Source organism: Leguminivora glycinivorella, chromosome 25 (assembly GCF_023078275.1).
Source record: "Leguminivora glycinivorella isolate SPB_JAAS2020 chromosome 25, LegGlyc_1.1, whole genome shotgun sequence".
Classification (NCBI taxonomy): Eukaryota; Metazoa; Arthropoda; class Insecta; order Lepidoptera; family Tortricidae; genus Leguminivora; species Leguminivora glycinivorella.
In genome coordinates, this window is record NC_062995.1 from 9,190,229 (window position 1) to 9,203,809 (window position 13,581).

At 39.2% G+C, this 13,581-nt stretch overlaps 1 protein-coding gene and 1 non-coding gene across 2 annotated transcripts in view; both read right to left on the reverse strand.

Annotated features, from left to right (window-relative positions):
- The window catches only part of LOC125239249 (cytoplasmic aconitate hydratase-like), a 72,038-nt gene that overhangs the window by 16,168 nt on the left and 42,289 nt on the right, over positions 1 to 13,581 (reverse strand). The window contains 6 exon segments of the mRNA XM_048146781.1: positions 1,066 to 1,172; positions 7,679 to 7,741; positions 7,744 to 7,834; positions 8,876 to 8,995; positions 9,952 to 10,052; positions 12,357 to 12,519. Coding sequence (XP_048002738.1) covers positions 1,066 to 1,172; positions 7,679 to 7,741; positions 7,744 to 7,834; positions 8,876 to 8,995; positions 9,952 to 10,052; positions 12,357 to 12,519 — 645 coding nt within the window.
- On the reverse strand, positions 9,024 to 9,096 carry Trnag-acc. The gene has a single exon. It is a non-coding gene; the product is annotated as a tRNA-Gly (tRNA).

The following is a 13,581-nucleotide window of genomic DNA, read 5'->3' on the forward strand; positions in this document are numbered from 1 at the left end:
GGGTTATTATTCTTAGGTATTGGTTTGATTCGAGCTTCCTTCCACATACTAGGAAATTCTCCAGTTTTAATAGACTTAAAGCTCTTAAAGTATTATAGCTCTTAAAGTATTGTTAGGAAGCCTTTAATGGATAAAGGTGCGCGGGGCGCCGGCCGGGGGCGGGCGGCGGCGCGGGGGAGTGTGAGCGACAGGGTGAGTGCAGGAGCAGAGGGGAGGCAGACAAGTCAAAATATAGGAAACCGTGCGAATTTCACGAAAGTTATTCTTGAAAACGATTAAAAAGTAAGTGCATGGTCGTAGAAAAACTATTGTATTTGGGATTCGAACCCTGGACCGCGGCTCAGCAGGCAGGGTCACTACCAACTGAGCCAGAGCGGTCGTCGAATAATGTCAGTGTGCCTCCTCATTGCCACTATTGTAAAATAGGCCTTACTTTAAAAGTAGTCGCTAACATTTATTACCTCTGCTTTTTAACATTTATTACATTTTTAACATGTTGGGGATGACATGTTTGTTCTCCACCTCCTGAATCTCGGCCCTGGTGGGCCAGATATCGCGGAGGAACACTGGACTGCCGTCCGCGTCAATAATGGTACATTATGCAACATGGGGCGTAAGTTATATATTGCATACGAGTGTTGTCAAATCGCGAAGGCTTGCCAGAGCGATTTAATGACTCAAGCTTGCAATATGTTTACACCCCAAGTTACACAGAGTGATTTTTATCACACTTGCAATAAAAAAAATGTGTCAAAAGATAAAAAAAAGCTTATTTTCGTACAAGAAATTTCTCTTCGAGATCGTTTTTCTAGAACTCCGATCGCACACTTAATGAGCAAATGTGATGAAAAAACCTACGAAATGTTGTCGATGAAACACCATCACCATCCCATCTCATGGGAGCCTGGGATCCGCTTTGGCAACTAATCCCAAGACTTGTAGACACTAGTTTTACGAAAACGACTGCCACCTGACCTTCCAACCCGAAGGGTAGGCCTTATTGGAATTAGTCCGGTTTCCTCGCGATGTTTTCCTTCGCAGAAACACTAAGGGGGGGTTAGTTACCTCTTTGAACATGTTGGGGATGACATGCTTGTTCTCCACCTCCTGAATCTCGGCTCTGGTGGGCCAGATATCGCGGAGGAACACTGGGCTGCCGTCCGCGCGATTACCTGGGAACAAAGTGGATCGAGTATTATAGAGAATGACTGTCAAAGTAAAATGTGTAATCACAGTGCATAGACTGCCATATCTCGACACAAGATTAAAACTTTTGAACCTTAGTTTTGACAATTTGGCCCATATTCTTAGCTTGATATGTTTTAAAATGTCAAATATTAATATTAGCGCCATCTAGCCGTGCGTACGTACCCCAAGGGTGTATCGCCATCTAGCTCACCGTACCTTTTTCTGTATGGTTTTGGGGTACGTTTTTTTCTTAGATTTTATCGGTCTTTACGAAGTTATATAGGTCTTTGCCTGGGAACAAATTGTGAGTATAAGGGCCAGTTGCATCAACCACCTTTGACACACATCATCGTCACGCAGCAGAGGTATATGGAACTTCCCATACAATACAATTTAACGAACGCTTTAATGATGACAGACCGTTTAATGCAACCGGCCCGGTGAGTAGACGTTTTAAATTAATTAATTTAAAAAAATCTTAATTCATTTTAAGAATTACTTACATAATTTTAGTTGTAGATACCCCTTTTTAACCACCGACGCAAAAATGACGGGGTGTTATAAGTTTGACGTGTCTGTCTGTGTGTGTGTCTGTATGTCTGTTTGTCTGTCTGTCTGTGTGTCTGTCTGTGGCATCGTAGCTCCCGAACGGATGAATCGATTTGGATTTAGTTTTTTTTGTCTGAAAGCTGAGTAAGTCGGGAGTGTTCTTAGCCATGTTTCATGAAAATCGGTCTACTATGTCGTGGTCGGGAGTTTTTTCAAAATTTTAATTTTGTGGTTAGGTTATTAAGTAAACAAATACCTGTGGTAAGGGGTACCGCTCTTCCTTAAAACTAGTAGGTAAGTACTTAATGTAAACAATAATAATTTTTCATCACACTCGCACTTTAAATGTGCTATTCCACGCAGGCGGAGCGTGAGTTATAGAAAAATCGTTCTCCCAAGGGAATAATGAAATTACTTGTACCGTACTTAACTTTTTTTTACATCTATTTACATATTTTTTACATTGCGAGTGTGATGGAAAACATTGTGTGTAACTCGGGGAGTATGAATATTACTAACTCAAGTCTTTAAATCGCTCCGGCAAGCCGTCGCGATTTAACTTACTCTCGTTGGTAATGTTCAACTTCCTCCCCTTGTTGCACAATTTACTATGGATGAAACATTGAAATTTAAACAATTTGAAAACTTAACAGAAGTAACTTATAAATAAATAAATAAATATTGGGACACCTTACACAGATCAACTTAGCCCCAAACTAAGTAAAGCTTGTACTATGGGTGCTAAGCGACGATATACTATACATACTTAAATAGATAAATACATACTTATATACATAGAAAACATCCATGACTCGGGAACAAATATCTGTGCTCATCACACAAATAAATGCCCTTACCGGGATTCGAACCCAGGACCGCGGCTCAGCAGGCAGGGTCACTAACGACTGAGCCAGACCGGTGTAAAGTTTATAAACTAAGTTTTGAGTAGACGCTTGGTGTGGAGCGTTCGAAGCGTGCGGCGTGACGGGCGAGCGTGCATACAATCTATGCAGCGTCGACGGACACTTGTGTGAGCTTCAATTGTTTGACATGCACACCGCACCAGCCCCGATGCACGCTTAATATGAGCGTGCACTAACGGCCCAGCCACGACATTGGTCTAAGCGCGACAGCGGCGAGCGGCGGCCATATATTGAAGCGAGACACAGTGATGGGACTTTTCATTCACACGTATGGCTGCCGCTCGCCGCTGCCGCGCTTAGACCAATGTCGTGGCTGGGCCGTAAGGCCTCACACTAAGAGGCTACTTGACCCTTTTTTAAAGTCTATTTTAATTTTATTTTCACCGCACCAACTGGTAAAGGCTTTCTTTGCTATTCGAAAACAGATAGCAAAATCAAGGGGGCAAAGTAATTTCATACGAATTTTAACTCGATGTCTTAATCTGGCTGCTAGATTTTACCTATAAATGATGATTTTGAATCATAAATATTGAATAAATTGATGGATTTCATTTATTTTGATGTTTTATAGTCAGTATTTTGTTCGTGTTGGTGTGGTGAAAAATTTTGTGTTTCACTCGGTGGCAAAGTTTGTTTAACCTTCGTGCCTTGATACCCTCGCAACGCTCAAGATTCCACTTTTTGAACCACTCGCTACGCTCGCGGTTCAATTTTGGAATCTTTCGCTTGCTCGGGTATCAATATTGGCACGTGCGGTTAAACAACTACTTTGCCCCCTTGTAAAACAAATAACTATTATTACTGTCCAATAACCGAAAAAAATACTACCATATTTTATTACGACTTAAAAACCACAAAAAAACATTTATAAAGTTTACGTTAACTTAATTAGGCAAAAACATCATTAGCGATGTTAATCTATACAGAGTGAGGCCTGTAACAAAGGCGAAGAATTGAACTGTAGGCTATTCTCCTTATACAAATCAACATTTGTTCAGCGACTCTTAAAAATTATGAATCCTTATATTTTTTATTTTTCATACAAAATAAATATTGGCTTCAATGTACGCCATTATTGTTGTCATTGACGTTGTCTGTCACACTTTAGACTTAACAGAATTCGCAATACGTTACCTCTTAGAAAAAACTTTCAAGGGTGATAAAAATCAAAATACAAGTTATTTTTAAAAGTCGCCGAACAAATGTTGATCAGTATAAGGAGAATAGCCTAGAGTTCAATTATTCGCCTTTGTTACAGGCCCCACTCTGTAGATTGTCTGCGCATGACGTAAATCGAATTGAGCACAAAATTTTCTGACGTTTAAGTTATGAGGCATAAAGTTCATCATGTCAGTGACTGACTCGGCATTAAGGTGGCTCGCCTAGGTTACCCGAAGCTCAGGCTGCGTTAGATGGCGTTAATTTGCAAATTACCGGTCTTAGTTTTTTTGTGGAGTCGTACAGGCATTTATATACTTTCAATTATGCTTCGCGAACATTTAATATTAAAATTGACGTATTACAACATACATTCAACTTCTCAAATTGTAACGTTAATCCCCTTAATGTAGATAAATTTACAATTTACACTATTTTTAAGTACCACTCACACATACAAACAGTGTTTTTGTATTCCTTCTAGTCGATAATTTCACGCGGCGACAGCTTGTTTAAATAGCCTTGCGGTAAATACGTGTTATCGCATGATTTGCATGGAAGTACTGGGTTCGAATCCAGGACTTTTTCTCTTTTTTTTTAATACTACGTCGGTGGCAAACAAGCATACGGTCCGCCTGATGGAAAGCGGTCACCGTAACCTATGGACGCCTGCAACTCAAAGAGTGTCGCATGCGCGTTGCCGCCCCATTAGAAACTTGTACACTCCCCTTTGCTGTGTGTGCACAGCAAAAAGGAGTGTTCAAGTTCAAAGGAGGGTTTGGGTTGCCGACGACTCAAAGGACAATAGACGGAACAAATTAGTTCCGTAAGTCCTCCCGTCGTCAGCACCCCGCACCCTCGTTGAGCTCTGGCAGCCTTACTCACCGGCAGGAACACAACACTATGAGACACTATTTTTTGTTTTATTATTATACATAAATGTATATGTACTCGTAGAGTAGTTACTGAGCGTTTTCCACAAAAAAGATTAAAAACCTATTCTCTTACATAGTAATAATTTTTGGGTTCGTCGAACTCAGAATTTCTAACATAATTATCCTAATCTGATATTTTAAAAAAATCCAAAAAGTATAGATAAATTTTAGTTTCTAAAGTACGATTCGAATGATTTTTTGGAGGAGTAATTTCGAGAATATATTATATTTAGCGAGGGTATTAAAAGTTGTGTTTTATATCTCTACTTAATAATTAGAAAATCAAAATGACAATAAAAAAATCAATATGTTCTCTAAGATAAAATTGATCGGCTCTCCATTCTTGCTCGGTCAATAAAAAATACGAAATTTATATCCAAAAAAAATACAAAAAGTTTATAGAATCCCGGGATTCGAACGCAGTTTCACGGCGTGACAGGCGACTGTTCACCAACTACGCCATTACATAACACGCTGTTACCGACGAAATTAGGCTATACGTATATAATTATTTAAATATAAATAATAATGTCAAATCCATACTAAAATTACAAATAAGAATGGGTGTGTGTCTGTTTGTTTGTCCGTCTTTCACGGCCAAACGAAGCGATGGATTGACATGTTTTTTAAGTGGAGATAGTTGAAGGGATGGAGAGTGACATATGCTACTTTTGTCTCTTTCTAACGCAAGCGAAGCCGCGGGCAAAAGCTAGTACAGCACGGGTAGCATGGCCGTCCCTGTCGCACTATTAGTAAGTGCGATTATAGGGACGGCCAGATGTTTTATCATTTATCGCGCGACCATAATTGCCCGCCTGGACCAGATTATATTAATGATAATTATTATTTGTAACCATTTAGTTAATATTGTCTTCAGTTACCGCGATAGTTACTCATGAAATAAAAACTATGAAAACGGATTAAATCGTGTATAATGAATTTACAATTCATCCCGACGTTTCGAACACTACAGCGTTCGTGGTCTCTGAGCTCAACGGGTGACTGAGGAAAAATTACAATGTGCAAAAGCTACCCACATACCTACATACATATTCATATATATAACTATTTAGTTGTTGAAGAAAAACATTCACACAACAATAACATAGGTCAACTAGCTCAGTAAATGTAAGGAAGTCAGCACATTACTAATACTATGCCCACACTATGACCTATGTACCTGACCTGACGTGTAATATTTTATTTTATCAACAAAGGCACAATAAAGATTGTATTGTATTTTTGTATGAAAATACAAAATAGGAAAGAAATATAGTAAGAGTCTTTTTTAATAGAATATTTATTCTATTAAAAAATATAAGTAAAAAAACTTAATAAATCCAAAAAAAGGTCAAATGATTAAAAAAGACTCCGGAATGGAACTCGAGATCTTCTGCTTCATAGTCAATGCGTTTGACCGAGACGCCATTTCGATTTACACTAGCAGTGTCGAAATACACGATATGTATCTTTATTGACGACTGGTCTGGCGCAGTCGGTAGTGACCCTGCCTGCTGCGCCGCGGTCCCGGGTTCGAATCCCGATAAGGGCATTTATTAGTGTGATGAGCACAGATAACTGTTCCTGAGTCATGGATGTTTTCTATGTATATAAGTATTTATATATTATATATATCGTTGTCTGAGTACCCACAACACAAGCCTTCTTGAGCTACCCGTGGGCCTCAGTCAATCTGTGTAAGAATGTCCTATAATATTTATTTATTATTTATTTATTGACAAAATGCGTCATTATTTCTGAGTCTGCATGAGTTAAGTAAACCAATATCTTTAAATAATTACTTGTCAAGAGCCAAGTGTCACTGATGACAATGTCAACTAAAAATGCGCGAAATATGACGGCTCTGTGTCTGTACACAAAATTTGGCACGCACATTTTCGTAAAATTAATAAAAAATTCACATGGATTTGTCCATGATTTCTGTATGAAACAATGTATTTCGTTCAATACTGCGACGATGGATAATGTATAGTAGATGTATGCGCATATTTTTATTTAGTTGTAGTGTGCGGTGACTAAATAAATGGTAGATGTTTTTTGTATGGAAAGCGAGCCACCTTAAGTTAAGTTAGGTTCTATGACGTCACTTAGACGTCTGACAGAGTTTTCGGTGGCTAAAGTTAAAATAAGTATTACACACATTTTAAATCCAAAATACGTAGCCACCATACACTTTTAATACCCAAAATCTATAAAAATTGGTTTCTTATGTCAAATACTACAGGAAACAATCATTTCTTGTGCCAAATTCGATAAGAGTCTAGTAGCCTATGTGTTCGAAATCTCTGAAAATTAATTGACTTAAAGAACCTTTCTTTATAGACGGAAAACCACAAAACGGTGTATACCCATACTATAGTTGAGTTTCAAAGTCGATATCCACAGCGTCTGCCAACGTGTAGGCGATGAGTAATAGGGGAGAGGCGAGATACTTCGCCCTCGTATTCGGGTGAACACGCCGTTGAAAATTACTTCGCTCTTGTGGCATACTAATCTGGGGTAAAACACCACAGTTTCTTAGCTTCTTGAAGTTACTTACCCAGCGGCTGTTTGTAAGTCGATATCCACAGTGCCGGCCAGAGCGTAAGCAATGACTAATAGGGGATAGGCGAGACAGTTGGCACTCGTTATTGTATGAAAATGTCTTGTTAAATAAGTTTACTTCGGTTACGTCCATAGTATTAACTGTTATGGCATACTGATCTGGGGTAAAATACCACAGTTTCTAAGCTTGAAGTTACTTACCCAGTGGTGGTGTTACTACAGTACCGGCCCGAGCATAAGCAATGACTAATAGGGGAGAGGCGAGATAGTTGATACTTCGGTTGCGTCCATAGTATTTACTCTTATGGCATACTGATATGGGGTAAAATATTAGTATATTATCCTCTTAAAGTGACTTACCTAGCGGTTGAGTTTCAAAGTCAATATCCACAGTGCCTGCCAACGCGTAGGCGATGACTAATAGGGAGAGGCGAGATAGTTGGCCCTCGTGTTGGGGTGGATGCGGCCTTCGAAGTTGCGGTTACCGGAGAGGACTCCACAGCACACCAGCTCATTCTGTTAGAAAGAAAGGTGTATGATATGGTAAGTAAGGTATAGTTATACACAAGTACGAGGTCCCAAATCACAAGTTTTTAATTTATCGCCAGTCGTTTCGAACTTCCTTCTTTTCTTTGAGTGGCAACCCGAACCCTCCTAAAACTTGTACACTCCTTTTTGCTGTGTACTTAACACAGCTTAAGGATTTGGAAGCAGTCGCCCAGGATCGTGAAAAGTGGAAGATTCTTCTAAGAGCCCTATGTCCCTAGTGAGGGATAACAGGAACACATCATCATCATCACTTAACACAGCAAAAGGGAGTGTACAAGTTTCTAATGGGTTGGCAACGCGCATGTGACACTCCTTCAGTTGCAGGCGTCTGTAGGTTACGTTGACTGCTTTCCATCAGGCGGACCATATGCTTGTTTGCCACCGACGTAGTATTAAAAAAAAACGTTCATTATGAGGTACCTTCTTTTCTTTTTATGTAAAAATTGACATTGTGTTTATTTATAATTTATTACTTTTAAATTAGTATTATATTGTAATGTTTGACATTTATAGTATACTAATAAATAATCATACTTGACGATAATAATATAAATTCGTATAGATTAAGGTAGAATAATTTATAATGTAATTTTATATTATGAAATAAATAAATCTAAATCTTTCGCACTTGTATGGTTTTAAAATGCTGCAGTCTCCTGCTTATTCCACAGTTTAGTTTATCAGAGACTTTTTGGAAAAAGCCTGACATTTTATCAATGCCCCCCCCCTCCCCTCCCCCCCCCCCCCAAATTAGCAAAAGTTGTTAACAAAAATCAACTCGTTGTCAGTTTTATGACGAGAATTAAGCATAAAATTTGTCTAAAAATTTACTTATTTCACATTCTGAATGTAGATTATCGCTTAAAGTTTACGTAATTAACACAAAAACAATGTTTTTATTGAAATTTCATGCTTAATTATCGTCACAAAACTGACAGTGAGATAATTTTTGTTAACAACTTTCGCTAATTGGCGGGTCCCAAATTCTGAAAACGCCCCAGTGCGTACCTTCTCAATCGTGTTGGCGATGTTGTCATCAATAGGTCCCGAGTTTCCAATACAGGTCATACATCCATAGCCGACGATATCGAAACCTAACTTCTCCAGGTACGGGACTACTCCGGATTCCTGAAATAAAAAATATTTTTAAAATGTCTGTCTTGGCTGAGACTTGAACTCACGGCCTCCGGATCGGTACTCCAGCGCTCTGCCAACTGAGCCACCAAGACTTCAACCAAGCCAGCGAAATTTTCCACCACTTAGGTCAATGGGACACATAGCGACATCTACCGTAAGAGTTGTAACTCCTACATCAGTAAATGCGGGTTATTTGTAGTGACATCAGTGAAATTATTAATACTGCTACTTGTCAATAGATGTCTGGACGAACGAAGAGTCTAATGCTCACCAATTTTTAGCTAATATTACAATAGTATTAATCAGTATTCTGTTTTCAATTCCTTCTGCTTGTAATATAAGTTGTCAACTATTCTAATATTAAATTTTTGGCAAACGAGACACTGTTGACACCTAGTACCGAGTCGTGGTACTGATCATTTACGTTATTTGACGCGTGATTGTCGCTAGATGTCACTACAAATAACTTGCATTTACTGATGTAGGGAGTTACAATACAATACAATACAATACAATACTCTTTATTGCACACCTTGATAAAATACAACAATACAAAACAAGGAAGAAACACGAACAAAGGTAAACAACAGGCGGTCTTATCGCTAAAGAGCGATTTCTTCCAGACAACCTTAAGGTAGCGGAAATTGATAAATTTACATAATGTCAGTAGGTGTCAGCAAATTCGAAGAAATAAACTTATCGCACAATATAGGCAAAAAAAAAATATTATACATAAACATACATATATAAAGATAAATAACTAAATGCATAAATATATAAATAAAATATATATAAATAAATACACATATAACAGTACCAGGTTATTTAGAAGGAGTAGTCAGACAAAAATATTACGGAAGAGATAAAAAATGGAGTTTAAGTAGTCTCTTGAAAGAGTTAGGAGTTACAACTCTTCCTTTACCTATTCCTCTATAGTTGAAACTTACCCTGAGATAGTAAGTGACTACTCCGGAACCAGGGGACAGGGAGGTCTTAATATAAGGCAGCACGCTTAGACCGTTCTCCACCGCTTTCTTGGCGAGCATACCTGCAACCAGAAGTAAAGTTACAGCGAGCTAGCTGAAAACGTGAGGGAATAAAGTACCATTGACACATTCACAACCAGATAAAATAACCAAAATCACAGATGTCATATATACCATAGATCAAGCAAACGTATCTACTTAGCGTGTCAAATGAACTCAGTGAAATCCACTGAGTTGTCCGTCTTTAATCGCAGCTTGCAGCTTTCGGGCGTCAATTTTTGTAAGTTGAAGTCAATCAAAACATAAATAAAACCGGCCAAGAGCGTGTCGGGCCACGCTCAGTGTAGGGTTCCGTAGTTTTCCGTATTTTTCTCAAAAACTACTGAACCTATCAAGTTCAAAACAATTTTCCTAGAAAGTCTTTATAAAGTTCTACTTTTGTGATTTTTTTCATATTTTTTAAACATACGGTTCAAAAGTTAGAGGGGGGGGGACGCCCTTCTTTTTCTTTTAGGAGCGATTATTTCCGAAAATATAAATATTATCAAAAAACGATCTTAGCAAACCCTTATTCATTTCTAAATACCTATCCAACAATATATCACACGTTAGGGTTGGAATGAAAAAAAAATTCAGCTCCCACTTTACATGTAGGGGGGGTACCCTAATAAAACATTTTTTTCCATTTTTTATTTTTGCACTTTGTCGGCGTGATTCATATACATATTGGTACCAAATTTCAACTTTCTAGTGCTAACGGTTACTGAGATTATCCGCGGACGGACGGACGGACGGACGGACGGACGGACGGACAGACAGACATGGCGAAACTATAAGGGTTCCTAGTTGACTACGGAACCCTAAAAATGCCTCGTTACGTGATATTCAATTGCAACAACACAAAAATTATGAACAATCAAGAGCCTGAGACATATTTAAAATTACAGGCAAGAAACAACTTCAGTACAAAATTTGACACGCTCGGCCCCTATACAAATAGATGAACTTGTTTCTTCTATCTAAATATAGTTCTGTGACCAAAATACTAAATTTTGAAAAAAAAAACCGACAAAGTGGACGAATTTCCATCAAACATGGCTAAGAACACTTCCGACTTAATCAGCTTTCAAACAAAGAACTGAAAATAATAGTGAATAGACTATACTGTGACTACTACACTATACTATACTGTATATACAGTGAGTGAATAGGCTATTACTGGACCAGTGAGCTACAACCTCGACCTTGTCGTCACTTTCCATCAGGTGAGCATTTCTTTTTTTTTTGCCAATAAAAAAGGGAATTTTAAGTTTACCAGAACTTCCATACATTTTTGTTACTTTCCTCTTTTGTTACCCCATACTACATGTACGGGAAATGGTAACAAAATAAGAAAAAACGTATGGGACAAATTTTTTAACTACTAGGATTAAAAAAGTTAGTAATTCTGAGTAGAAATAGCATATTTTTTTCAAAAATATCACACTTCATAAAAGTGGCAAAAAAAAAAAAGAAATGCTCAGGTGCGACTAAGGTCAATCACTGGCCAGAGTGGCCAGTTTATAATAATAAAAATAAAAAAAATCTAAATCGATCAAGCGTCGACTGCGGTACGGATCCGTGCTGATTCAGTGTTTTCACCGTGAAGCTGTATGTATGTACCTGCGCCCAGTATAAAGCTAGGAACATACTACGCGGACGTCCGCGACCGATCAGTGTGCACTGTCTTCGGGACGTGGCTTCGGCTGACCAAAACATCGAGCGAGCCAGATTTCGATCGGACGTCCGTGCGCTCAAGGCCACGTCCACGACCGACGACCGATAGTTTGCACGGTTAAGTGTATATTCATTGTCTAGATCCGCGTCCGCGGTCGCGCGACGGCGGAAATCCGCGTTCCTAGCTTAACGTTCGGGTTAGAAGTATTGGTGCAAGATGTTATGGCCGCTATGATCACGGATCCGTGTCGGATCGTGTCCGTTTCTCCATCGTGCTGTATGTATGTCTATGTGTACCTACTGCCAGTAGACGACTACTCCTAAATATTGATTCAGGAAGAGGCTGTGACACGGATCCGTGTTGGATCCGTGTTTTAGCCGAACTATCTATAAATGTATGTGTATCCGTACCTGCGCCCAGCATAACGCTAGGGTTAGAAGTATTGGTGCATGAAGTAATGGCCGCTATGATCACGGATCCGTGTCGGATCGTGTCCGTGTCTCCACCGTGCTGTATGTACGTCTATGTGTACCTACTGCCAGTTGACCACTACTCCTAAATATTGATTCAGGAAGTGTCGGCTGTGACACGGATCCGTGTTGTCTCCGTGATTTCACCGAACTATCTATAAATGTATGTGTGTCCGTACCTGCGCCCAGCATAACGCTAGGGTTAGAAGTATTGGTGCATGACGTAATGGCCGCTATTATCACGGATCCGTGTCGGATCGTATACGTCGCGCCGTCGGAGTACGTGAAGCTTGCTGACGTGTCGAGCTGGGCCGGGCTCAGGCCGTAGCCTTTGAAGCCGACCTGGAAATAAAATATTGGTTTACATAAACATGTTTTACAAGCTTTGACGGGCGATCTGGCTCAGTCGGTAGTGACCCTGCCTGCTTAGCTGCGGTCCTGGGTTCGAATCCCGGTAAGGGCATTTATTTTGTGTGATGAGCAAAGATATTTGTTCCTCAGTTATGGATGTTTTCTATGTATATAAGTATTTGTATATTATATATATCGTTGTCTGAGTACCTGCAACACAAGCCTTCTTGAGCTTACTGTGGGACTCAGTCAATGTGTGTAAGATCCCGGTTCTTTAAAACAGTACCGGTACTGCAATCCCTAGTCAGTACATCTTGTATTGACACTGACTGAAATAGCATGACACGTTCGTACGTTTCCGTAGCCACTCGAGCTGCTCACGGAATGACGAAATATGATCAAATTTCCGCAAACCAAATATATATCTTATGCAGACATTCTGCAGGCGCTCCATCTTATTAAGTATAGAGTCATACTCTATTAAATACTAGATGGATCAGCTGATTTTCTATCTGACCTACATCAATTAAACGTAGGTAATAATAAAAAATTATCGCTGTTTTATTGTAAAATCGAAACTAAGGAAATCAATAAGGTACAGCGGGGCAAATCTCGACTGGGGGGCAATTGTAACTGATATATTTCTTCCATGATGTTGAGTTCTACATGTATCCACTGAACACGCCAACCATATTATAGATATAACCGGTACACGGTGGGCACTCTATTTAATAATGCAACTTATAATCCATACTAATATTATAAATGGGAAAGTGTGTGTGTCTGTTTGTTTGGCCGTCTTTCACGTCAAAACGGAGCGACAAATTGACGTAATTTTTTAAGTGGAGATAGTTGAAGGGATGGAGAGTGACATAGGCTACTTTTTGTCTCTTTCTAACGCGAGCGAAGCCGCGGGCAATAGCTAGTATTATAAATAGGAAAGTGTGCATCTGTTTGTTTGTCCGTCTTTCACGGCAAAACGGAGCGACGAATTGACGTGATTTTTTAAGTGGAGATAGTTGAAGGGATGGAGAGTGACATAGGCTACTTTTT